General features: G+C 71.2%; 2 protein-coding genes across 12 annotated transcripts; one reads left to right on the plus strand and one right to left on the minus strand.

The window, feature by feature from the left end:
• Positions 1-352: 352 nt before the first annotated feature.
• GAMT (guanidinoacetate N-methyltransferase) lies at positions 353-2,932 on the minus strand. Of its 4 annotated transcripts, none has more exons than XM_051828912.3 (6): positions 2,719-2,932; positions 1,722-1,867; positions 1,275-1,338; positions 983-1,050; positions 792-902; positions 353-578 (listed from the first exon to the last, which is right to left on the minus strand). In XM_051828912.3, exons 1-6 carry the CDS (start codon positions 2,897-2,899, stop codon positions 438-440), a joined length of 711 nt encoding a protein of 236 aa, XP_051684872.1. In that variant the 5' UTR covers positions 2,900-2,932; the 3' UTR covers positions 353-437. The 4 variants fall into 4 exon arrangements, with proteins under 4 accessions (XP_051684872.1, XP_069914575.2, XP_069914573.1 ...); XM_070058474.2 differs by having other exon boundaries at positions 2,515-2,932; XM_070058472.2 differs by lacking the exon at positions 2,719-2,932 and adding an exon at positions 2,422-2,672.
• Positions 2,933-9,272: 6,340 nt separating this feature from the next.
• Positions 9,273-24,717, plus strand: DAZAP1 (DAZ associated protein 1). Of its 8 annotated transcripts, none has more exons than XM_051828904.3 (12): positions 9,273-9,553; positions 12,986-13,026; positions 13,399-13,565; positions 13,710-13,775; positions 15,125-15,235; positions 15,693-15,741; positions 18,347-18,429; positions 20,599-20,752; positions 21,175-21,204; positions 21,339-21,479; positions 22,609-22,785; positions 23,943-24,717. In XM_051828904.3, exons 1-12 carry the CDS (start codon positions 9,525-9,527, stop codon positions 24,113-24,115), a joined length of 1,221 nt encoding a protein of 406 aa, XP_051684864.1. In that variant the 5' UTR covers positions 9,273-9,524; the 3' UTR covers positions 24,116-24,717. The 8 variants fall into 8 exon arrangements, with proteins under 8 accessions (XP_051684864.1, XP_051684863.1, XP_051684865.1 ...); XM_051828903.3 differs by having other exon boundaries at positions 9,292-9,553; positions 15,128-15,235; positions 23,940-24,717; XM_051828905.3 differs by having other exon boundaries at positions 9,294-9,553; positions 15,128-15,235.
• The last annotated feature ends 699 nt before the right edge of the window (positions 24,718-25,416 follow it).

The following is a 25,416-nucleotide window of genomic DNA, read 5'->3' on the forward strand; positions in this document are numbered from 1 at the left end:
CTCTGTGGGGCCGGGGGGGGGGGGGACCTCACACCGCGAGGACCTGGCGCGGGCCCACCCACACCCCGCACGGCGGGGCCGAGGCGGCCCTGGGGCGGGGGGACCAGGCCTGGCCCTCCGCTGTCCCTCCGCGCTGGCACTGCCGCGGCCCTGGATGACGGCGCACACGGCAGACGCTGGGCCACCCGGAGTGCGTGCGCGCCCACCCGCGCCGTGGGGGCTGGGGCCAGGACCCTCGCCCAGGGCCCGAGGGCGGCGAGCGGGGGGCGGCCAGGGGGCACCGGGCAGGTGTGGGCGGGGCCCCGGACGTTGGGTGAGGCGAGGCGGGAAAGGAGCTCGGGGCAGCAGGTGTGTCGCCGGCCGGCCAGGCCGGGGCAGCGTTTATTTGCCCTCGAGCCCCGAGGCGGCGGCGCGGGGGAGGCCGGGCGGGCGGGCGCTCAGTGCTTGGTGAGCAGCGGCGTGATCATCTGCGGGAAGGCGTAGTAGCGGCACTCGGCCGGCGGCGCCAGCGCCATCACCTCCACGCGGATGTTCTCCCGCCGGAAGCCGGCGTCCAGCAGCGCGGGCACCTGCGTCTCCTGGGGGCGGGGCGCCTGTCACCCAGGGCGCTCTGGAGCCCCGGATGCGGTGCCGGTCCCCCGGCCGGCGTATCGGGGCCGAAGCCCACCCGCAGGCCCCCTGGGCCGGGATGGCCGAAGGGCAGCAGGGCGGCCGGTGGGCGCCGGGAGGGGACAGTCCCGCGCCCCTGGGTGCAGAGGCCCCCCCAGCCCCCCCGCGGGCGGCATTGGCACCTCGAACATGGTGGTGATGTCCGTGTACTGGGACTTCATCAGCTCGCCCCAGGAGGTGAGGTTGCAGTAGGTGAGGACGCCTCCCGGCTTCAGCAGGCGGAAGGCGTGGCTCTGGGGGGGTGGGGCGGCGGTCAGGGGGGCGGGGTGCCCGTCTGCAGCGCATGCACCCCCGCCCCGGCCCGGCGGCCCACCTTGATGAAGTTGAACTGGTGCGTGTGCCAGGTCTCCTCCGACAGCGGGTACGTGTCGTACAGGATGCCTGGGGGGGGAGGCGGGACCTGTCAGGGCAGCCCCCCCAGGGTGCCTGCACAGAGGAGGGGGCGGGACCCGTCAGGGCAGCCCCCCAGGATGCCTGCATGCAGGAGCGGGGACCCCGTCAGGGCAGCCTTGGCTGAGCCGGGAAGCCCACCCCCCGCCACACCCCCCCCACACACACACGCCTCACCACGTGAGGCACCCTCGGGCGACTCCCAGACCCCTCACCGTCAAAGTGGCCGTCCGGCAGGGTGGGCGCCACCTCCTCCCACAGGCCCTTCAAGGGGACCACCTTGGAGACAGGCAGAGTCAGAAAGCGCACAGGGACCCAGCCCCCCGCCCGCTGGGAGACCCCCAGCCCCTCGGCGCTGGGCCCCCCACGCAGCACGGTGGGCGGGACGGGCAGGGGGCACCTGGTGGGGCTGCCACAACCTCCAGCCCCTCTGGGACATGGCACAGGGGCGGGGCACCTTGTGGGGCTGCCGCGGGGCCCAGTCCCGCAGCCGCTGGAAGACGCCCAGCCCCTCTGGGACATGGCACAGGGGCGGGGCACCTTGTGGGGCTGCCGCGACCCCCAGCCCCTCTGGGACATGGCACAGGGGCGGGGGCACCTTGTGGGGCAGCCGCTGGAAGACCCCCAGCCCCTCTGGGACATGGCACAGGGGCAGGGGGCACCTTGTGGGGCTGCCGCGGGGCCCAGTCCTGCAGCCGCTGGAAGACGCCCTCGTTGCACTCGATGATCCAGTGCTCCTCGATGGGCGCCTCCTGCACCTTGGAGGCGGCGATGGCCATGCCGAAGCCCACCTCCAGCACGCGGCCCCCTGCAGAGGGGGGTGCCACGTCATGGCGCAGCCCCCGCCCGGCTGGGGAGGGGCCGCAGGCGCTGGTGTCTGGCTGTGAGTGGCGCTGGCCAGGGCCCAGGAGGGCGCCCTGGGACAGCGCAGGCGGAGGCAAACACAAGGCAACTGTCCAGCCGTCCTGAGAGGGAACAGAGTGGGTGCTGGCCCTCGGCCAGGGACAGGGTGGCAGGACGGGGCGGTGGACACGGCCGCTCGGGCCTGCCTGGCCCCGGGACAAGGTCAGAGCCTTGGACTTTGAGCCTGGCCAGTGCCGAGTGAGCCCCTGGCCCTTATCTCGGGCTTTGGTTACTTTGCTATACCCTGCCCCCTGCTGTGCAGTGGGCAGCGGGTCAGCAGGGGAGGGGAAGGGCTGGACCCGCGGCCACGCGCAGTGAGCGTGCCAGGCCCTGGATGTGCCCACCCGCCAGGCAGGAGCGGGGAGACCACTGGAGGGACCTGTTTCGGGGTGCCCCATGCCCTCTGACGCCAGCCCCAGGCCGGCCAGAGCCGCCCCCCCCCCCCCCCCCCGCACACACAGCTGCGCCCGCGCTCAGCTTTCCTGGAGCTATTCTTAGGCCAGGCGGGGCCTCCCGGGGCGGCCCAGTCCCCACGTCCACGCGACTCACGACCTCCCTGTCCCCGGCCATTCGCGAGCCGGACGCCGAACTCCCCGCAGAGTTCCTCTTGCGAGGACAACCCACTTCCTCGCGCACGCGCGCGCGCCCCCATCCGGACCGTCCCCCTCCGGGAGGCGGGGGAGTCCGCGCCCTGAGAGGGGTCCTGCGGGCCCTCGGGGTCTCCGCGGGGTGCGCCGCCCTCCCCGCCCGGGCTACCTGCAGAGGAGGCGGCGGCGGCCAGCGAGTGCATGTAGGGCGCCTCCCAGCGCTCCATCACCGGCTTGCCCAGGATCTGCAGGTGCGCGTCGGCCGCATCGTAGGCCGCAGGCGCCGCCTGCCACGCGGGCCCGCAGTTCTCGCCGGGCGCGAAGATGGGGGTCGAGGCGGGGGCGCTCATGCTGCGCGCCGCTCGGTGCCGGGACTGGGATCCGCCGTGCCCGCGGCCCGCGGCCCTGCACTGCCTTCTGGGGGCGGGGGCGGGCCCGGGGGGCGGGGGGCGGACCCGCCAGCCGACGCGCGCCGCGGCCGGAGCGGCCCCTAGCGGCTGCGGGCCGGGCCGGGAGCCGTGGGCCTGGACCCTCGCCTGGGCCTCCGCGCGCCCTTGCTGCGCTGCCAGCACGGGGGACCCTCCCGGCGCCCCTGCAAAGCGCCCGGAGCACAGTAGCTCTTCGGCTGTCGGCGGAGGCTGCGGCCGGCTCCTCGGTTGTCTGCCGTTCACGGAGGGGGGCGCAGGGGCGCGGCGGCGGGGGCCGGGCCGGACCCTGGCAGCCCTGCCTGGACCACGTCTGAGCCGCCGCTCCGAATTCGCCGGCGCCACACCCTCGGGCGCTGGACGTCGTCGGAGACCCCGGGGTCCTTCCCAGAGCTGGGCTAGGGCGGCCCGCAGTCCCGGCTCAGTCCCCCATCCCAGGAAGTGTGGCTGGTGCGGGTGACCAGATGGACGGCTCGTCCTACCCCGGGCACCCGGTCTCGCTGCGATATTCCGTGGGAGCACGCGGCCCTGAAATTGAAAGAGTTACAGGGAAGCAGAGAGAGAGAGAGAGGTCTTCCATCCGCTGGTTCTCTCTCTGTAACTCTGCCCTTCAAGTAATAAATAAATCTTTAAAATAAATTATTATTTACTCATATGAGACAGAGGTCTCCCACCCGCTGGCTCAATCCGCAGATGTCCACGGGAGCTGGGGACACACGGCCCAGGTCTGCCACGCGGGTGCACGTGGGGGCCGACTCTGCTTGGTTCACTCCCCAAATGGCTGCAACGGCTGGAGCCGCGCCAATCAGGAGCCAGGAGCTTCTCCCCACGCAGGTGCAGGGGCCCAAAGACTTTCCCAGGCCACAGCAGAGAGCTGGATGGGAAGTGGAACAGCCGGGACTCGAACCTGTGTCCATATGGGATGTGGGCACTGCAGGCGGAGGATTAAGCTACTGTGCCATGGTGCCGGCCCCACAAGTGGCCCTCTTGCTGGCTGGGTCACATGGCGAGAACAGGGCAGCAGGTGCGTGTGTCCCCCGCGGTTCTCCCTGCCTTCCTGACCTGAGCCTGGTCACCCCCGAGGCCCCGCCTCCCGACCCCACACTGCCGAGACAGACCTAGCGGTGTGGCTCACGGGGCGCCCGGGCCCCTGGGAGCACGTGCTGGGGGCCCCCTTAGGTCCGGCTGCCGTCGTCCTGGGCACAGTGAGGGGCGTTTCCCAGGCCTGTGTCCCGCAGTCACCCCACCCCAGGGCCATCACACACAGCCGCCTGGGCTGACTTAGGGGCACGGTGGGGGGGCTGAGTCCGTGTGCTGTGTAGATGGGCAGGACTCAGTCCATGTCAGGACACCGTGAGATGGGAGAGGGACGACGGTGTGCTGGCTGTCAGGTCCCCGAGGGCAGCGGGGGGGGGGGGGGGGGCTGGGCTCTGTCCAGCGAGCGGTCCCCCACTGCGGGGCTGCGGCGTCCCTGGAAGCCCCCCACGGCACCTGCCGCTTCATCCATGCCAGCAGGGGTGGGAGACCGCTACTATTTATCACCCGAGGCAGGGGCCGGCGTGTGGGGGGGTGGCCGGTTAAGGCTGTTGCCTGCTTTAGCAAACGGGCACTGGTTCAAGTCCCAGCTGCTCCAGTTCTGATCCAGCCCCCAAGTCCTTGGGGCCTGCACCCTCGTGGGAGACCCGGATGGAGCTCCCGACTTCAGCCTGGTCCAGCCGCAGCTGTGGTGGGCATTTGGGGAGTGACCCAGCGGATGGAAGATTTCCGTGTCTCTGCCTCTCTCTCTCTCTCTCTCTGTAACTTTTTTTTTTTTTTTTTTGACAGGCAGAGTGGACAGTGAGAGAGAGAGACAAAGAGAGAAAGGTCTTCCTTTGCCGTTGGTTCACCCTCCAATGGCCGCCGCGGCCGGCACACCGCGCTGATCCGAAGGCAGGAGCCAGGTGCTTCTCCTGGTCTCCCATGGGGTGCAGGGCCCAAGCACTTGGGCCATCCTCCACTGCACTCTCTGGCCACAGCAGAGAGCTGGCCTGGAAGAGGGGCAACCGGGACAGAATCCGGCGCCCCGACCGGGACTAGAACCCGGTGTGCGGGCGCCGCAAGGCAGAGGATTAGCCTAGTGAGCCGCGGCGCCGGCCCCTCTGTAACTCTTTCAAATCAATCTTCTAAAAAATCTGTTGTGTATCTGGGGCAGAGAGGGACAGTCTCCCTGGACAGGCTGGGCCGGGCCGAAGCCGGGAGTTCTGTGGTCTCCAGCGTGGCAGGGACGTGGGGGCCTGAGCCATCACCGTCACTGCTGCCCTCCAGGTGTGCGCTGGCCGGAAGCCGGAGCTGGGACCGGGATCTTTGCAGGCGAATCCCAGCTGTGCCATTGCCCGGTGGAGCCACACAGGCTTCAGGTCCCGCAGAGTGGGCACCAGTGCTGGCCACACAGCCCCTGGGGGACAGGAGTCCGCCCCAGCCCTGTGCAGCCGTCAGCGGGGTCTCCCCGGGGCCTCGGGGGGGGGGGTTCTGGCCATGCTGCTGCCTCCCGTGCTCACCAAGGTGCGGCTCTGGCCCCTTGCAGAGAGGGGCTGTGGGTGCCGTGTGAGCCTGCCCCTTTGGCGCCAGCTTCCTCCTCCGCTGGGGTCCCTCTTGCCCCCTCCTGGTCCCGGCAGCGGAGGGGCCCTGGGAGCCCGGCGGCTGTCACCGTGACGGGCACTTTGCAGGCTGCAGAGCGGGGCTCAGTGACACGGAGGGGGTGCAGGCGGGCGTGGCTCAGCCAGACCACCCTTCAGAGGGAGCAGAGGGGGGGCCGCGTGGCACGGTGACGCTGCACCCCACATGGAGCCCTGCTTGGAGTCCTGGCTGCCCCGCCTCCGGTCCAGCTCCCTGCTGTGGCCCGTGAAGGCAGTGGACGATGGCCCAGGTGCTGGGGGCCCTGCCCCCGCATGGGGGACCCAGATGGAGCTCCTGGCTCCGGGCTGACGCAGACATCTGGGAGTGAACCAGCGGATGCAAGACCTCAGTATCAGTCTCACTAATACTCTTTTCTGTTTGTTAAAGAATTGGGGCCGGCGCTGTGGCAGAGGGGGTAAAGCCCCGGCCTGCAGTGCCCGCATCCCATGGGGGTGCCGGTTCCAGCCCCAGCTGCTCCACTTCCCATCCAGCTCTGCTGTGGCCTGGGAAGGCAGTGGACGAGTTTCGGATCCGGGTCTCCCAGCTCTGGCTGTCGTGGCCATCTGGGAGTGAACCAGCGGAAGGAAAACCTCTCCCTCTCTCTCTCTCTTCCTCCCTCTCTCTCTCCCCCCCTCTTTCCCTCCCTCCCTCTCTCTCTCCATCTCTTCCCCCCCCATAACTGTTTCAAATAAATAAAAACATCTTTAAAAAAAAAAAAAACAACTAGGGAGGCCGGCGCTGCGGCTCACTAGGCTAATCCTCCGCCTAGCGGCGCCAGCACACAGGGTTCTAGTCCCGGTTGGGGCGCCGGATTCTGTCCCGGTTGCCCCTCTTCCAGGCCAGCTCTCTGCTGTGGCCAGGGAGTGCAGTGGAGGATGGCCCAAGTGCTTGGGCCCTGCACCCCATGGGAGACCAGGAGAAGCACCTGGCTCCTGGCTTCGGGTCCGCGCGGTGCGCCGGCCACAGCGCGCCAGCCGCGGCAGCCATTGGAGGGTGAACCAACGGCAAAGGAAGACCTTTCTCTCTGTCTCTCTCTCTCTCTGTCTACTCTGCCTATCAAAAAAATAAAAATAAAAATAAATAAAAAAAATCAACTAGGGATAGACAGAGTTTTTTAACTGCACAGGGTGGACACTGGCCTGGCCGTCAGGACGCCTGCGCCCGTCTCCTGCTTCCTGCTGGTGGCTCCCCTGGGAGGCGCCCTCTTGGGAGACCCGGGGAAGCTCGGGGGTCCGGGCTCGGCCTGGCCCAGCCCTGGCCTCTGTGGGCGTTTGCGGGGGGAGTCAGTGCTGCTCTCTGCCTTCCGAATAAAATGGAAATAACAAGCATTTCAGGAAGAAATGAAGAAGAGTGGTTACGGTGATACGTGGCGGGTGCGTGTGCACACGCGTGTAGGCGTCAGGTCCGTGTGTGCTCTCAGGCGGAGTCGGCGTGGCTTGGTCACGGCCTCCACGCAGGGGAGGAGAGCGGCGGCTCCGTTCCCCGCGGGGGCTCCGTTCCCTGTGGCCGCTCCGTTCCCCGCGGCGGCTCTGTTCCCTGTGGCGGCTCCGTTCCCCGCGGGGGCTCCGTTCCCCGCGGGGGCTCGCGGGGGCTCTGTTCCCTGTGGCCGCTCCGTTCCCCGCGGCGGCTCTGTTCCCTGTGGCGGCTCCGTTCCCCGCGGCGGCTCCGTCCCCCATGGCCACTCTGTTCCACGCGGGGGCTCCGTTCCCTGTGGCCGCTCCATTCCCCGCGGCGGCTCCGTTCCCCGCGGGGGCTCTGTTCCACGCAGGGACTCTGTTCCCCGTGGCAGCTCCGTCCCCCATGGCAGTTCTGTTCCCTGTGGCGGCTCCGTTCCCCGCGGGGGCTCTGTTCCCCGTGGCGGCTCCGTTCCCCGTGGCGGCTCCGTTCCACGCGGGGGCTCCGTTCCACGCGGGGGCTCTGTTCCCCGTGGCAGCTCCGTTCCCCGCGGCGGCTCTGTTCCCTGTGGCCGCTCCGTTCCCCGCGGCGGCTCCGTTCCCCGCGGGGGCTCCGTTCCACGCAGGGGCTCTGTTCCCCGCGGCGGCTCCGTTCCCCGTGGCAGCTCCGTCCCCCATGGCAGTTCTGTTCCCTGTGGCGGCTCTGTTCCACGCGGGGGCTCCGTTCCCTGTGGCGGCTCCGTTCCCCGCGGGGGCTCTGTTCCCCGTGGCGGCTCTGTTCCCCGCGGGGGCTCTGTTCCCCGTGGCGGCTCCGTTCCCCGCGGCGGCTCCGTCCCCCACGGCCGCTCTGTTCCCCGCGGGGGCTCCGTTCCCGGTGGCAGCTCCGTTCCCCGCGGGGGCTCTGTTCCCCGTGGCGGCTCTGTTCCCCGTGGCAGCTCTGTTCCCCGTGGCAGCTCCGTTCCCCGCGGCGGTTCCCTTCCCCGCGGCCACTCCGTTCCGTTCGCACAGCCGCCGGGAGCCAGGGTCCACAGCCAAGGCGGCTGCTTCGTGTCGGTGCTGGCCGGCCGCGACCCCGTCCCCCACGGGTGTCTACTTTTTATTTTTTTGAAGCATCACGTTAGGCGGTTGGCGCCTGGCTTCCTGCTCTTGACCACATCCTGCGCACCTCGTCCCCGCCCCTGCGCCTCCGGGCATGGACGGGCACGCGGGGTGGGCCCAGTGGGCCGGGAGCGGCCGCGGCGTCCGTGTCCACGCCCCTGGCCAGCCGCTGAGGGTCCGTGCCTCTCCGTGGGGGTGTGTGTGTGTGTGTGTGTGTTTAAGGTTACAACAGAGACGAGAAGCAGAGAGACAGGAGCGTCCATCCCCACGAGGCTGCAGTGGCCGGAGCCAGGCGCTCCATCCGGGTCTCCCACGCAGGTGCAGGGGCCCAGGACCTGGGCCGTCGTCCACTGCTTCCCCCGGCCACCGCGGGGAGTGGAGCGGCGTGCACGTGGGACGCGGGCTTGCAGGCTGTGGCATCGCCGGGATGCCGGGCCCAGCACAGTCCAGGGCGCGCCCCTGCCCCCTCCTCGGTGCTGGCCCCCGGCACAGCCAAGCGCCCCTGCATCACTCATTTCGGCCTGGCCCACGCGCGCCCTGGGCGAGCGCGGGGAGCGCAGGGGGAGGCCGGCTGCAGAGGGGCATCGCCGCCCCGCTCCACGCGGCGGGGCCCGGGCCTCTCAGCCCCGTCTCTGGTCAGCGGGGCCCGCCCGGACCTGCGGTGACCCACGCTGTGTGCTGGACACGGACGCACTTGGCGACGCGCACGGGACACGCGGGCGTCGGAGCGGTCTCCTCGCGGCCGGCGGCTCGGCGCGGGTCACCTTGGGCAGTGACTCAGCCGGACACGGGCCGGTCTGAGAAATGGGGACACCGCGGGGGACAGGCCGCCGTCGCTGCCCCCGTGGCCCGCAGCAGGCGGCCTTGCACCCGCAAGGACTCCCACGCGCCCCCGCCGCCTCGCAGCCACAGCGCAAAGGGCGAAAAAGCCCCGCGGCGCCCGCCGAGCCTGGCCGGGAGCGCCGGACCCCCGCACGCGCGCGCGCGCGCACGCCCCGGCGGCGGCGGCGGCGGACTCCACTTCCCAGCATGCCCCGCGCCGCCGCCGCCTCGGCCCAGGCGCCCGCGCGCCGCCCAGCGGGCGCGACTGCGGCTGCGCGGCGCGCGGCGGACGCACGCACGCACGCCGTCGCACCCCTGGCCCCGCCCCCGGAGGCCCCGTGCGGGAGCGCGCCCGGGCGTGCGCAGGGGCGGCGGCGCGGCGGCGCGGGGACGCGCGGTGACCGTTGGCGCTGTGAGGGGAGGAGGCACAGCCGCCGCCGCCGCCGCCGCCGCCGCCGCCGCCGTTGCGCAGATCCGGGCCGCGGCTGTGGGGAGGGCGACGGAGCGGGTGACCTTCCGGAGGCGGGAGCGAGCGAGGAGGCCCGGGGACGCCCAGCGCCGCCGCCGCCGCCGCCGCCGCCATGAACAACTCGGGCGCCGACGAGATCGGGTGAGGACGGGCCTGCGCCGCGCCCGGGGCCCGGGCGCCCGCCCCTCGCCGCCCGGCCCTCAGACGCCGCCCCCGGGGCGGGCCGGGCGGGGGGCCGCCCCGTCAAGGTCACGCCGGCCGCGGCGGGGGTGGGGGGGCGGGCTCGGGGTCCACGGCGGCGGCCCCGGTTCCCGCCGGGAAGGCGGCGCGGGAGCCTTGAGCGCTCGGGGCGCCCACGCCGCCGCCTCCCTGCTTCCCGGGGGGCTGGGACCCCCGGCGGGGCGTCCCGGGGGCGGGGGTCCTGGGGCGGGGGTCCCGGGGGCGGGGGTCCCGAGCGGCCCCTCGGGCTTGCGGCGCCCCCCCCCCCCCCGGGCAGCCCGGGGCGCCCGCAGCGCGGGGCTGGGGGTCCCGGGCGGTGCACGTGGCGGGCCGGGCTGCGGTTCCGGTTCTGCGGCGCGGGGCCTGGGTCGGGGTCCCCCGGCCGCGCACGGGGCCTCCTGCGGGCTCTGCGCCCCGCAAACAAAGCCGGGAGGAGCGCGGGGTCAGCCGCGGGGGCGCCGGCCCGAGCGGGAGCTGCGGCCGCGTCACGTGGGAGGCAGGGTCGCTTCCGGCTCCCCCCGGGGCCAGGGCTCGCCGCTTCCGGGGAGGGGGCCGGGGCGGCGCGGAGCGGCCGGGAGCCGGGGGTCCCTGGGGCGCTGCCCTGCAGGTCCCGCGCCCAGGCGGCCGCTGGGAGCCGGCGGTCACGCGGAGGCCCGGGCGGGCACGGCCACGGCCCGCAGCTCCGTGGGTGTCGCGCGGGACGCGTGAGCCGGGGCGCCCAGCCGGGAAGGGGGGCTCCCGGCGCGGTCTGCGGGGAGCGGACGCCCCGCCTGGCCCGGGTCTGTCCAGGGGAGGCCGCGCAGGTGCAGGGCCGGGGAGTCTCTCCTTGGCCCCTCGCCCTCGCCCGGGGAGGCCTGGCGCGCAGGTGCAGCCGTGTCGAGTCCGGGGCCCCCACCCCAGCCGGCCGCGCCGTGTCCTCTCGCAGTGCCCGCTGTGGGCTGGGCAGGGCAGGGCGACAGGTCCTCCCGAGGGCCTGGAGCTCCCGTCTCCGTGGGGGCAGGCCCCGCGCTGGGCGCCCCTTAGCAGGAGCCGGGCCAGCCCCGCCGCCTTTGCTCTTGGTGTCCGGGAGGCGGGACTGGCTCCCTCCCGCGGGGCCGGCGCTGCATCCGGGTCTCCCACGCGCTGCGGGGACCCCAGCGCCCGGGGAGCTGGCTGGGACTGGGGCGCCGGCCCCGCGGGTTCTGTGGTTGGTGTCTGGTGAGCGGCCGCTGCTCGCAGGGGCACCGGCCCGCCGCCCGGCTCTGAGCTGCCGGTCTGAGGACTCGCTTCCTGTCGGATGTGCGCGGGGCTTGAGTCGGGCGGGCGCTTCCCGGCCAGCCTTGCGGCGGCCCCGGGTTAAACTCGCAGACCCGCCGCTTGCCCGATCCTGAGGTTCACCGGCTCGGGGGCCTGCCCAGGCGGTGCAGAGGGGAGGTGTGCCCGGCCGCGGCTGGCACGTCCCGCCGCTTGCCCCGCGTGCCCGTGGGTGGGGGGTGACGCAGCCCCAGCCCGAGTGGTCTGTGCGGCTGTCGGCCCGCAGGTGTGGGGTGCTGGGAAGCCCAGGCCTCCCGCTGAAGGTCCCTCTAGGGAGCCGCAGGGGACGCCCGCCGGCTGCACCCACGGTGCCAGGCTGCGCCGTCGGCTGCTGTCGGGGCCGGGGTCCCGGGGTCAGCCTGCAGGAAGCCCCCCGAGGCCCGCACAGCAGACAGGGGGTCGTTCAAAACCAGCGGGCGGCCTGAGCGCGGGACCTGCCTCTGCCAGATCCGGGGGCGGGCAGGGGCCTCCCCTGCCGGGGCTTGTCCCCCTCCCCTGCCTGTGCTGCGGGGTCGGGCTTGAGGCGCCTATGGCCGAGGGAGGGCCCCCCCCACACCTCCCCCCCACACCTCCCCCCCACACCTCCCCCCCACACCTCCCTCAGGCCACGCGCGCGAGTGAGGAGCTGTGGTGGCTGATCGCAGCCTGCTCCTCTCCGGACGCGGGCGTTGTCTGTCCCTAGTACCTCATTCAGAATTTAAATGAAGGCCTGGGCCCAGACTGGTCTGACCAGCCCCACCCTCAGCGGGAGGAGGGGCCGCCGCTCCCCGCCCGCCCGCCCGCTCTGTGCTCCGTGTGGCTCCCTCTCCCGGGAGGGGGGTGCGTGGGTGCGGGGCGCGGGGCCGAGCTGGTGCCGCACAGTCCTCCGGGCCTTGCCCCAGGAGCTGCCTGGTGCCGTGCCGCCTGGCGGCTGCCGACAACACCAGGAGAGCGTTGAACTCGAGTCATCCTCCGAGAGAGAGCGGGCCCGGCCCGACCTGTGCCCTGGCTTTTTCTAGGGCTCACTCGGCCCTGCCGCCCGCGCCGCCCGTGTCCGCAAGGCTGGGTGCCGGGTGGTTGGGTGACAGACCCAGGGAAGTCTTGTCTTTCAAAGGTTCCGTCTTTGAGAGACAGAGGTCACTGTGCAGATGGGCACAATGGCCAGGGCTGGCCACCTTGAAGCCAGGAGCTTCGCCTGGGTCTCCCACGCGGGTGCAGGGGGCCCGAGGACCTGGGCCGTCCTCCACGGCTTTCCCAGGCCACAGCAGGGAGCTGGATCGGAAGTGGAGCAGCCGGGACTCGAACCTGCACCCATGTGGGATGCTGGCACGGCAGGCCACGTTGTAGGTGGCCCTTACTGGTGTGGGGCGGGCGGGGCTCTCGTCCAGGTGGCGCTCCGGGGCCGGGCGGCCACCAGTCCACAGCGGGCCGGGGTCTGGGCGTGAGCAGCGCGGCTGTGTCACTGAGCCGCCTCCCCTTGCTTCCCGGGCCGTGAGCGCCGCTCTGGGCTTGCGGGAAGCTCCAGTGACACCCGAGGCTTTGTGGGCGGTGAGCCCCCGGCCAGCCGTGTGTCAGCCGTGTCCCGTGGGCGGGCACAGTGCCGGAGGGGGTGACCTCGCCAAGGCCCGCAGGCGCTTGGCGCCAGTTCCAGCTTGGTTCTGGCCAGGCCTGTGCTCGGTGGGCCAGGTGGGCCCTGAGAGGTGAGCAGATGGTCCTGGGGGTGGGGGCTGTGGGGCTCCAGGTCGGGCTGGAACCGTGTCTGCCAGCGCAAGGCCACAGCTAGGGCTTTGCTCCCGCGTGTCCCCCGAAGGCTCGCGGCAGGTGCCCTAAGTGCGCAGTTCCCTGGGGCGCTCTGTGCCACCTCCCCTGCGGACCGGAGCCCGTGTGGCAGAAGCGGGAGGACGCGGGGGCCACTGCCCGCGTCGTGGACCCGCCTCGCTCTACGCTGTGCCGTGGGCGGGGGTGGAGTCCTTCCACGCCACACAGCGAGCCCTGAGCCGTCACGGCGCGGGTCGCGTGTGCCCCGGAGGGAGCGTGTTTGGGAAAGCCGCCTGGCCCTGACGCCTTCTCCTTGGCTTGCAGGAAGCTCTTCGTGGGCGGTCTCGACTGGAGCACGACCCAAGGTAGGCGGTGCGGCGGCGCCGTGTGCTCGGGTTCGCCTGGACGCTGTCAGCCGGGGGCCGGCCAGGCGGGCGCTGCCGACGTCACGTCAGCGTCGGGGCCTGGCGTCCGCACCGCCGCTGGCCGTTTCCTCGGCTCCCCTGAGATGGGAGGGCTCAGGGCACTGCCGTGGGCGCCCAGCCTTGCCCGTGCCGGGGTGGGGTGCACAGCTGCCCTGGCCTCTCCCGACCCTCCCCCACGCCCCGGAGGGGGTCGCTGGCTCCCACGCTTGGAGGCCTTGGAGCCGGGGAGGGCCGGGTGTGGCGGGTGTGGCGGGCTGCGGGCTGCGGGCTGCGGGCTGCGCTCACCCTGTCTGTCTGCTCCGCTCCGGGCAGAGACCCTGCGCAGCTACTTTTCGCAGTATGGAGAAGTCGTGGACTGCGTGATCATGAAAGACAAGACCACCAACCAGTCTCGCGGGTTTGGGTTTGTCAAGTTCAAAGACCCAAACTGCGTGGGGACGGTGCTGGCCAGCAGACCACACACGCTCGACGGCCGGAACGTGAGTCTCGCGCGGAGGCTGCCCTGTCTCGTTGGCCCTCCGCGGGGCCTGGGCTTGCTGGGGGACAGGCTGTCGGCGCCAGTGGGGGATGTGCTGAGGGAGAACGGAGCCTCGTGTTCACCCCGCTCGTCTGAAACTCCGCAGATCGACCCCAAGCCCTGCACGCCTCGGGGGATGCAGCCGGAAAGAACTCGGCCCAAGGAAGGATGGGTAAGGGGCCGGGCCGGGCCCTCTGTGCGTTCTCTGGCCAGAATCGGAGAGGCGTGCCCGCCTCCCCAGCCCGGCTGTGCCCAGGCCGTTCCGTCTCGTAGCCAGGGGCCTCCTTCGCAGTCTAGTTAAGGACCAGCGATGACGGCGCCCGCGGCTCGGCCTCCGGAGCCCTCGCCTTGTCCCCCGCGACCTCTGCTCCAGCACAGCTGAGCCGCGCGGCGGACCCCCAGCCACCACCGCGGACCCCCTTCTCGGGCTGCAGGCGGGCACAGCTGAGCCGCGCGGCGAACCCCCAGCCACCACCGCGGACCCCCTTCTCGGGCTGCAGGCGGGCACAGCTGAGCCGCGGCGAACCCCCAGCCACCACCGCGGACCCCCTTCGCGGGCTGCAGGCGGGCACAGCTGAGCCGCGGCGAACCCCCAGCCACCACCGCGGACCCCCTTCTCGGGCTGCAGCCGCCGGCCCCCCCAGGAGCCGCTGGGCCCCTTACAGAGCCGCTCGGCGCCTGCTCCCGCCGTGGCAGGCCCATTGCTGGCCCTGCTTCGCGCCTGGGGACACCCCGCACCCTCCGCCCAGCCCTGCGCTCCCTGCGCCAGCCTGGGCCCAGCTGGCGGTGCAGGGCTCCTGCCCCCCCCGCCGGGCTTCTCCGGGGCGCCACTGGGCGGCACCCCCTGCTTTCCCGAGGGCCGGCCTCGTAGACCCCAGCCGTGCAGCCGGGCCCTGGCGGCCGTCTCTTTTCTGGCTTTCATTGGGTAGCCTCTGAGCGTGGAACAGCCGAGTCCACCGCGATGCGTCTCGTGCCTGCCTTTGCGTCCCCCTCTGCCGGTGGAGGCCAGGCCTAAACTCGGGGGGCGGCTCCTAAAGCGCCCCCTCCTCACCCGAGCACCTGGGCCGGGAGCTGCGCGGCCGTGGGCTCTGTCCCGCAGCTGTGTCCAGCGGCGAGACCTCACCCTCCCCTCGGGCAGCGGGGCTCGCGAGGGGCTGGACGGCACGCTCGTTCCCTGGGCTCCTCAGCCGCCGGAGCTCCGCGGATGAGACTGCCAGCTCGGCCTGCAGAGCTTCCGGAGCAGGGGCCGCGTGCGCCGGCCGGCCGGGATGTGGGGGCGCCGGCCGGGATGTGGGGGCCGCGTGCGCCGGCCGGCCGGGTGTGGGGGCGCCGGCCGGGATGTGGGGGCCGCGTGCGCCGGCCGGGCCGGGATGTGGGGGCGCGTGCGCCGGCCGGGCCGGGGTGTGGGGGCGCCGCCGCCCTGTGTCCCGCGGCGCTTGCACTCGCCGGGTTTCGGGCGCCTTCCTCGGGGCACGCGCTGGAGGGTCCCCGCGTGAACTGACCTCCTTCTCCCTGCAATAGCAGAAGGGACCCCGGAGCGACAACAGTAAATCGAACAAGATCTTTGTTGGCGGGATCCCCCACAACTGTGGCGAGACAGAGCTCAGGGAGTACTTCAAGAAGTTCGGAGTGGTGAGTTCCCTCCCGGCTGCCTCTGCTCTGGGCGCTGTGCGGCTCCCCGGAGGTCCCGCCTCCCTCCCTGGCCTTCGCTGCCCAGTGGAGCCTTCGTGCGGAAGTCCCGCCTCCCTCCCTGGCCTTCGCTGCCCAGTGGAGCCTTCGTGCGGAAGTCCCGCCTCCCTCCCTGGCCTTCGCTGCCCAGTGGAGCCTTCGGCTCTGGGGGCAGCAGTGCTCCTCAGGGGGTCGCTGAGAGCCTGGGCCAGGATGGGGGCGGGAGGGAGACGGGCAGGGGCCGGGCGCCGCCACCTCTGGGGCGCTGGCGTGAGCAGGACACACACAGACGCGTCCTGGCCCCGAGTGAGCCTCACTGCCCGCGTGGGAGAGCGGGCGGGTGCCTGTGGGGGACCCTGCGGCCGGCCTTCTGCCTCGGGCTCCCGGCGGCGGCCGGGCCTCACGCGCCCTCTCTCCGCAGGTCACGGAGGTGGTCATGATCTATGACGCCGAGAAGCAGAGGCCTCGAGGTAAAGGCAGATCTCGTTTGTCCCTGAGCCGCCCCCCCTCAGATGGCAAACTATCTCACCCTCAGACGCAGTCAGTGCTGGGTCAGGGCCTGGCCCCAGGACAGGACGATTCGGCGGCCAAGCCAAAACGTAGGCGCCCCGCGCGCTGTCTGCCGCCCCAGGTCAGGCGTGAGTCGTCGGTGTTTTTTTTTGGCTCGTCCTTTTGAAGTTTTCACAACTCGACGTGACTTCCACGTGGCCCCGTGCTCAGCGTGTCCTCAGTGTGGTTCTTCACGTGGTGAGCTCCCGACAGCCGCTGCTCACTCCGGCCGGCGTGGTCGCCCACGCGCGCCGCCCACTGCGCCGGCCCAGCCCGCCTGGGCGCGCACCCCAGTCGTCCATGCTTTTTCCTTGTGTGTTTTTTTCTTCCCCTCCCGCTGTTTTTCTGTTTTTTTTTTTTTTTTTTTGTTTTTTTTTTTTTTTTTGCTTTGTTTTGTTTTTGCCCCCGATTCAGTAGGGCAGGTGGAGGAGGGTGAGGAGGCCCTCGGGTCCCCCGCCCCGAGCCCCCTCCCGCTGGGGCAGGCGCCCGCTTCCCTGCCCTCTGGTGGCTGCGGCGCTCGCCCCAGCCCGCGTGTTTTTGGGCCGGCCGTGGCAGCAGACCGGCGCCTGTGCCCCGCGCGCTGTGCCCGGATGAGCGGGCCGCCCTCCGCGCCGGCCGCCGGCAGCACGCCGCCATGCTGGAGCATAGTTTGCCATTTGAACGTGCACCCCTCCGCGAGCAGGCGCGGCCCGCGCGGTTAAGCGTTAAGTCTTAGTCTGGATGAACGTAGTGCTGCCTAGTGCCGTATTGAGTGCTGTAGTGAAGTAGAGTCCGTTAAGTAGGCCGACTCCTCCCGTGCTGCTGCTCATTAACGATGTCTCCAGATCTCTCCTGCAGGTGCTAAGTTGTATCACACAGGTACAGGCCAGTCCCGCAGTCACAGGGGCGGCTTCGCTCCGTGGGGTGTAAACGAAGTTTCAGTGTGTTTGTCCCGCTTGCTCGTGGGGCCGGCGCCCTGACAGAGGCTCCTCTCCGGCTCCCGCGCGCTGTAAACGGGCCCTCCTGCCGTTGGGAACGTGTCAGCCTCGCGAGACTGTTCATCACTCTGTTGCGTTGCATATGCCGCCTCCCGCCTCGTGAGCCTGTGCGGGACCTGCGGGCCGCCCCCGCCCGCCGCTCCTGGCCCCGTGCCCCTCCTGGGGCGCGGCCCGAGCTAGCTGCCACCGTGGGGGTGGGGTGGAGGGGGCTCAGCCGCGGTCCGACTCCGCGGCGGGGGGTCAGCGGGCCCTGCCCCCGCCTCCTGGGCCCTCTGATCTCGGGAGACCCCGGCCGCCCCTTCCCCTGCCTCTCAGGGCCTCGGGACGGGCTGCTGGTGGGGGCCCAGGGCCCCTAGCGCAGCGGCCCCACCCTCCCTGGGCCTCGCGCCCGCCGCCCCGCTGCCCCGCAGCCCCTCTGTCCTCGGGTTTTCTCCTCGCTCCGTCTCCTGTGCGCTTCGCCTCCATGATGACCCCCCCCGCCCCGTCCCTCTGGCCCGTCCTTGCCGACCCCACGTGCGCGGTGGGTGCGTGCACCCCCCTCAGGCACACCGTCACCCGGAGGCAGCCCGGGGCTCCTGACCCCGCGTCCTGCGCGGGGCTCCCGGTGCGGCCTCTCCCGCCCGCCCCCCGTGGCCGGTGCCCGCGCTGTCCCTCCGCTGTGTGGGGCTCCGCGGCGCCCTCTGCCTCCCACACCCCCCCCCAGCCCGGCCCCGCCCCCAGCCCGGCCCCGCCCTCAGGTCGTCCCGTCCGCCCGGGGAGGCGCGCGTGCTCGGCCCAAAAGAGGAGACGCCCTGTTAGCTGGGCGGCCGCGCTCACCCCAGACCAACCAAACTTCGTTTATACTGCCACTTCCTTGTGTTTGGGAAATGCTAAATTCTTTCCTTTGAAATTGTCTTTGGATTACATGGTGCCTCTTGCTCTCGCTGCTGACGGCAGATTTGAGCTGCTGGACCCCGCGTGGCCTGTATCTCTGTGCACTGACGTACTTATTCATAGACGGACCTAGATACATAGATACTCGTAGAGATGTATACTGTTATTTACGTACGCATAGCTGCCTACGCGCAGCGCCTCTCGGGGCGCCGTGGGCTGAGCCAACAGCGTTGGGTCAGCCAGCGAGGCGCTCGCTGTGGCAGACACCGTACTGTCAGCGCTTTAGAGCGATGTGGCTGCTGCCAGCACTGGCTGCAAAGATGGAAGCCAAGGGGGAGAACCGCGGGTTTCAGAGAAGCGGGAGGCGCGCACCACACGCACAGCCCCGGCCCCACCCCCAGGCCCCCGGCCCCGCCGAGGCCCCGCCCCCGCCCCCCACCGAGGGAGGCCCCGCCCCGCGCCGGTCTCGGGCGGGCGGGCGGGCGGACAGTGACCTGGTCGGCAGGGCTGCGTCCTGCCGGCCGCTCTGGGAGGCCCCGCCCCCGGGCCGCCCGGCCCCCACACTGGCTTAGCTGAGACCCGCGGTCGAACCCTCGGTGCGTCCCTAATACTGTTCATCGTCCTGTTTTGTGTCACAACACCCTGCTACCTTGATTCACTCTTCGTCGTTGGCTAGGTTTTGGATTTATTACTTTCGAGGACGAACAATCAGTGGACCAGGCTGTCAACATGCATTTTCACGACATCATGGGCAAAAAAGTGTGTAGTTGTAGTTTTATTCTACCTTAAGACCAGACCAAGCCTCAGGCAACCTCGGGGTTTCACTGGAAGGGGAACCCGTCAGCAGCAGCGGGGTGGGCCAGCGGGGTCACCCGGGAGCCTCCGCCGCGAGGCTGCCCGCGGTCTGCAGGGCGGGGCTCTCCCAGCCAGGCCGTGGAGCCCCTCCCTCCACGCGCCGGGAGCCGGGGTGGGGGTGGGGGTGCGGGGCGGGGGGCGGCCTCCAGTGAGATCGCAGGTTGCCTCAGGCTTGGTGTCCGTGACCTCTCCTTCAGATGTCCGCCCCCTCCCCGCCCGAGCCCCCGTCACGCCGAGCCGTGGGCCTGCGGGGCCCCGGCGCTCGCGAATGCTAACATGTGAAACATGCTGAAGGATTGGTTCTCAGTGGGGTCACTGGCTGTGAGCTCCGGGCCGGCACCTGCTCTCGACAGCACTTAACACGCGCAGCCCAGTGACCTCCGGGTGTTGGATCTTCATACTGTGTTGCGGCCACGGAGGCCACAGGGACGGGGTCGGCGCCAGCAGCGGGGGCGCTGACGAGGCCGCGCGGCGTGCCGTCCTCCCGGGCCGCGGGGCCCGCGTTCTTGCAGGACTCCTGTCCTGGCCCTTCCCGCTCCGCCCAGAGCACCCGGCGGGCCCAGCTGCCTCCCTGCCACGCAGGTTCGAGGTCAGCGCTGAGGCGGGCGCCCTCGGGTGCCCCTGCCGGCGCGGCCGAGAGTGTGGGCGCTCGGTTAGGTTGCAGGCCGCGTGCGTTCCGCCTGGGCTGCCCCGGAACAGGAGGCGCGAGCCTTGTTCTGACGTGGACTGCAGCCGAGGGCAGAACTAGCGGGAGGCTGCCAGCGTGCGCCACAGCACGCACGCACGAGCAGACCCTGTGGCCTGATGTGCAGGGGCAGAGGGCCTGCACGGCGCACGGGCCCACTCCCGGCCCCTCCCGGGCTCCCGGGCCTGTGACGCGGGGCTGAGGCGACCTCGGCACACGGCACGGCCCCCAGGCCAGGCAGAGCAGGAGTCCCGCTTGCCCACCGACCTTCACTGGTCACCTCCCGCCCGGTGTGCCGGGCACAGGCCCCGTGGTCGGAGACCCTGCGGGCCCGGCGGCTGGCAGGGCGGCCCCCGGCTACAGGCCGCTCCGCCCTGCGCGCAGGAACCCGGTCCCTCGGGAGCCTGTGAACGCGACAGCTGGAGTCCTTTGTCCCGCATCCCCGGGCCCCGCCGCCACACGGCCCTGAGCTCGCGGGCTTGCTCCCACCTGCGGGGCTTGTCCCCCGCTGGCAGAGCTGGGCTGGGCACTGGCCTCCGGGCCAGACCCCCAGGCTGGCTGCAGGCGGATTCGCCGCCTTGTTCTCAGGACAGGAAAGGCCAGGATTCTGGGACGCGAGCCGGTCCCGGCCGGGCGGCCCTCTTGTTGTCAGCGTGCCGTGTCCGGGCCGCAGGGGCCGGGCTGGCCGCTGCGCGTAGCCGTAGGCGAGGCGCCCGGCGCGCGGGGCCTGGCTGCCCACACAGTATGAAGATCCTGTACTGACTCCGATGTCCATTCTATTGCATGTCCGTTGACTTTCTGTTAGATGTGATGTAAGATCCTCTTACACATCCATCCCCTGACGTTATTTTGAGTTAATTGAGATTCTCTAAGCCATAGCCTGGGGAAGGTAAGTCTTTATCTTCCATTAGACATTTTAAATAAAACCTAAGTTAAACGCCAACCGTGTTTCTCAGGTATGAGCGCAGAGCGCGGGGGTGGGCTCAGGCCCGCGCTGTGCCGTGGCCAGCGGGGTCTGGCGGGGGGGCGGTCCTGGTCCCCGCGTGTCCTGGAGTGCTCGGTGGCCTCGGCGGCGCTGCCATCGTAACTTGAGCGGAGCCCTCGTCCCGGACACGGCCCGAGGGTCCTCGCGCAGCGCAGCGCCCGCCGCCGCCGTGTGGGGAGCGTGTCTTACGTGGTGTCTGCTGTACCTGAGAAACATTTCCTTAAGCAAGAGATTTTAAGAATTTATTTTAAAGAAAAAAATGACCTACTGGCCTAAATAAGTTATAGTTAAGTACTTAGTCTTAAGTCATAGCTGCTAAGTGTAGTCGTAAGTGACCCGAGGGCACCTGAAGGGACGGGCACGGGGCCGCGGCCGCCCGCTAAGCCAGAGCCGGTTTGCCCAGGTGGAAGTTAAGCGGGCCGAGCCGCGGGACAGCAAGAGCCAAGCGCCGGGACAGCCGGGTGCCAGCCAGTGGGGGAGCCGGGTGGTGCCCAGCGCTGCCAACGGCTGGGCGGGTCAGCCCCCACCCACGTGGCAGCAAGGATACGGCCCGCAAGGTGAGGCCCGACGTGGGGCGCGGGGGCTTCCTGCTGGGGGGGTCGCTCCGTGCTCAGGGACGGGAGGCAGGGTCTGCCTGTCAGCCCTCCCGCCCCCACGGGTCACGGGAGGTGGGTGCTGCCCACTGCTTCCAGGGCCGTCTGCGGCCAGGGCCCGCGCCCCTCCGTGCTGAGCCGGCAGGAGACCCTGGGCACGGGACCTGACACGGCCCAGCCTGAGCCTGCACGGAAACGCAGGGGCGAGCCGGGGCGCGCGGGGCGTGGAGCCCGGGCTTCTGTGTCCTGTGGCGCTGTGGGGGCGTCCTGGAAGAGGGGGCTTGGGCTGGCCCGGTCTGCTCGGGTGCAGGGGGGGCTTGGAGCCGTGCTGGGCCCTGCCGCCCGCAGGCCGGGGGCTGCAGCATCTCCCTCTGTTCCGCTTCCAGGGATGTGGGTGCCGGCAGGACAGGCGATCGGTAAGTCCTCGCTCGCAGAGAGCAGGGTGGGCCCCGGCCGGCCGGCCCCTGGCCGCTTCCCCACTGTGGCGGGGGGGGGGGGTGCTGGGGGCTGGGCTGCTGCCCTCCGCCCTCACCTGTGCTGTGTGTTCCAGGTGGCTATGGACCACCCCCTGCTGGAAGAGGAGCCCCCCCACCGCCCCCGCCATTCACCTCCTACATCGTGTCCACACCTCCCGGCGGCTTTCCCCCTCCTCAGGGCTTCCCCCAGGGCTACGGCGCCCCTCCACAGTTCAGTAAGTCTGCCTGGGCCCCGGGGCGGGGGCCGCTCGGGCTCGCGGCTGCGCTGCTCTGCCACGGCCAAGCACGGGGACCCAGAGCCGGCCGCCTCCGGCCTCTGCCACCCGCAGTCCCGCAGAGCCTTCAGCCCCGACTCCCGCGGCCTCCCCGGCCCCAGAGCTGGGGCGCTGGCGCTGAGCCTGGGGTGAGCCGCGGCGAGAAGTCAGCCACCGCCCGGGCGCCGGGGGAGGCTCTGCTCACGCCCCACCGGGCGTGCCGACGGCTCTGGGCTCGGGCCTCAGAGAGAAGCCACCCAGAAGACGCGAGAGGAGGAGACTTAGACGTAGCGTAGCGTGGGGTGGGGGTCCTCCATCCACGCGGTCACTCTTCAAGTGACGACAGCTGAGGCTGGGCCAGGCCGAAGCCAGCAGCCGGGAGCCCCTCCGGGTCTCCCACGCGGTGCAGGGGCCCGAGGACTTGGGCCCTCGTCCACTGCTCCCCAGGCCAGGGCGGGATAGAGTTAGGATTTGTCATGGCCGTGCTTCTGTGCACGAATCCGAGGGCGCGCTGTGGGGTCGGTTCTGCGGACGCTGCCGGCACCGGGCCCAGCACAGCCGCGCCTTGGTCCAGGGGAACCGTGTGGCCTTCCTGGCGTCCCCAGCGCCGGGCACGCGGTGCTCACTCCCACGAGGGCCCTGGCCCTGGTGTGTGCCGCGGCTCTCGGAGCCACCGCTGCTGGCACCAGCTGTGTTTGCCGCCCTGAGGCCACACGCAGCCAGCGGCTCGGGGCTGCACAGTTTGTCGTGTGGTCTGCACCGGGCCCCTGGCCTGGGCCTGCCAGAGCCCAGCCACTCCCAGCACAGGGCCTGCGCTGTGTTCCGCGGCGGCGTCGTGGTTGGTGCGCTTCGTTTGCTTTCAAGAGGAAGAGAGCTCTGTGTGCCGGTCACGCCCCACGTGCCTCCCTGGCAGGGGCCGGGCAGGGCCCAAGCTGGAGGCCAGGGCTTCTTCCTGGGTCTCCACGCAGGGGTCGGGGCCCAGCCCAGTCACTGCGCTGTGGGCCGCGGGGGTGTGGCCGAGCCACAGGCCCGGGAGCACCGAGGTCCGGCTCTGCCGTGCACACCTGGGCCCTGCTCTCCGTGTGTCTAGGTTTTGGCTATGGCCCTCCGCCCCCACCGCCGGATCAGTTTGCCCCTCCAGGGGTCCCCCCGCCACCTGCCACTCCAGGGGCAGCACCGCTGGCCTTCCCGCCGCCTCCGTCGCAGGCCGCCCCAGACATGAGCAAACCCCCGACGGCCCAGCCGGACTTCCCCTACGGTCAGTATGGTAAGTGCTGTCGGGCGCACGGCGCCGCTCTGGCTGGCTGGCTGGGCGGGCCTGGGCCTGCTGAACCCGGTCTCTGTCGGGTCCTGGCGGCAGGCGCCGTGGAGAGCGCGTGGCGGCGGGGCCGGGCCTCTGGCCTGACGCAGCCGGGGGAGGATTTGTGCCAGGCCCCCAGGAAGGCGGTGCTGCGGCCCGGCGGCCTCGGCGTCCCAGGCGTGGCCAGGGCTGCCGGCAGCACCCGGCGGGGCAGTGGCGGCGCAGGTCTCGGCGCCCGTGCGTGCGCCCGCGGCAGGGCCGACACCCGGGGCTTCCTCGCGGCCACGCGGGCAGACCAGGAGTGTGGGAGTTTGGCTCTGAGGCGCCGCGCTGTGCTGGCGACTCTGGCCTGGGGCAGCGAGAGGCGGCAGGGTGGGCGTGGCCGCTGCCCCTCCGCCGTGCCGGCCGGCGCGGGTCCGTCACCCCGGTCTCGTCTCTCGCCAGGCCTGGGTGCCCACTCTCCAGAGCCGCTGGGCTTCGGGCCCACGCTTTGTTTACTCTCTCTTATGGTCAGGCCGAGCGGTGGTGTGGCCTAGGTAGGTGCCGCCTTTTCTCCACGGTCCCCACCCGCCTGCGCCGAGCGGACGTGGCGCCCCCTGCCGCCCCGGGGGGGTGGACGCCGGCGGTGCTCCGTGGGGTGGTGCCCCTGCTGGCCACAGATCAGCCGGACCCCGGGGCCACACGGTGCCCGCGTGCAGGGGAGCGGGGCCGGCCCCTGGCGTGCCCTCGCCAGGAGCCCCCGCGGCCACCAGGTGGTGCAGTTGGGGCCGCCCCCAGGGCCGCCGCCCGCGGTCTCGTGTCGCCTCTGAGAGCCCGGCCGGCGCTGGCAGGGGGCTGGTGCAGGCGTCCATGGAAACGGTGACCGCTGTCTGGGTGGCCGTCTGAAAGCCACGCGGCCACTGGACACAGACCTGGCCGGCGCTTGGCGCGGCTGCGGGTCCCGCTCGGTCGCCAGTGCCTGGACGCCAGGGCCCGGAGGCGGGGGCCGGTCCTCGGCGCGCGGGGCCTCTCGGCAGCGGCTTGTCTGGGTCTGGTGGGCCCCCTGCGGCCCGCCCCGCGGAGTCCCCGCCCAGCTTGTCACCGGCTGCCCGGCCGCGGCGCTCACCGGCGCTGTCTCCCAGCAGGTTACGGGCAGGACTTGAGCGGCTTCGGACAGGGCTTCTCGGACCCCAGCCAGCAGCCCCCCTCCTACGCGGGCCCCTCCGTGCCGGGCTCGGGGGGCCCCCCCGCCGGCGGCAGCGGCTTCGGACGAGGGCAGAACCACAACGTGCAAGGCTTCCACCCGTACCGACGCTGACGCGGACGCGGACGCGGACGCGGACGCCGAGCGGCCGGCCGCGCGTGCGCGTGACAATCAGGCCTGGCGGGCGGGCGGGGCGGCGGCGGGCGGGCGGCTCTTTGTTTCGGCCATCAGCACAAAGCAGGAGCGCCACGGGCCAGCCGCGGGCGGAAGAGACGTCTTCAGCTTTAATTGAGAACTTCAGGTTTCTTTCCTTCCTTTTTGAGATTATTTTCCTGAGCCTTTGGTTTTACCGTATATTGTAAACTTTTATGTTAAAGAAAAATATACATTTACAAATTGTGAGATTTTTAAGAGAAATTTTCTACGATGTATACTGGCTTATTTTTTAATTTAACACAGGGTTCCGTCGGCACTGGCGGGGGGCGGCGCGGCCCCCACCCCTGCTCGGGCGTGGGACGTGTCCGGAAACTCTGGGAGCGCAAGAAACCTGCTGAGTGTTTTTGTTTCTGTTTATTCCTCGCTCTTGTCGACCGCCTGCCTGGTGGCGCCTGCAGGTCGCGTGGGCCGGGCCGGGCCGGAGGCCTCGGGCCGCGCTGCGGGCCCGCGTGGCCACCTCGACCCTGGTTTGAATAAAGAGAAGTGCGTTTGGATTAGCAGCTGCACCGTGTCCTCTCCTTCCGCCCCGGGGAGGGCGGCGTGGGCGCCTGTGCCTCCCCGGGCCTGCCACGCGGGGCCCTTGCGGGCCTCTGGGGAGTGAGCCTCACCCCAGGTCATCACGCCGGGCGGGAGGGCGGAGTTCCCTGGGCAGGGAGGGGTCCCGGCAGGCCCCTGGGCGCCAAGCCCACCCCCGAGCTGGCAGGCTCAGCCACTGTTCGGAGAGCGGTCTGTCTGTCCCCAGCTCCGGGGTCCTTGGGCTGAGGCTGGGCCTTCTGAGCCCCCGTCTGCCGCCCTGGGCCCTCTCCCGGGCCCGCCCTCCAGCAGGGCTGCCTGGCCCTGCGCCGCCACAGGCGCCCCTTGGGCTGGCGCCGCCATTTTGTGTGCTGTCTTGTTCTTGTTTGTGTGTGTGTGTGAAGATTCATTTATTTGAAAGCCAGAGAGAGAGACGGAGAGTGGAGAGGGGTGAAGGGTGAGGGGAGAGGGGAGAAGTAAAGGGGAGAGGAGAGGGGAGGGGAGGGGACAGGCGAGGGGGAGAGGGAGGTCTCCCACCCGCTGGTCCACTCCCCAGATGGCCACAATGGCGGGGCTGCGCGGATCCGAAGCCAGGAGCTCCATCCGGGGCTCCCACGCGGGTGCAGGGCCCCAGCACCTGGGCCCTCGTCCAGGCCCTCCCAGGCCACAGCAGGGAGCTGGACCGG

This window comes from Oryctolagus cuniculus, chromosome 16 (genome assembly GCF_051225735.1).
Source record: "Oryctolagus cuniculus isolate XC-2025 breed Fujian yellow rabbit chromosome 16, ASM5122573v1, whole genome shotgun sequence".
NCBI lineage: Eukaryota > Metazoa > Chordata > Mammalia > Lagomorpha > Leporidae > Oryctolagus > Oryctolagus cuniculus.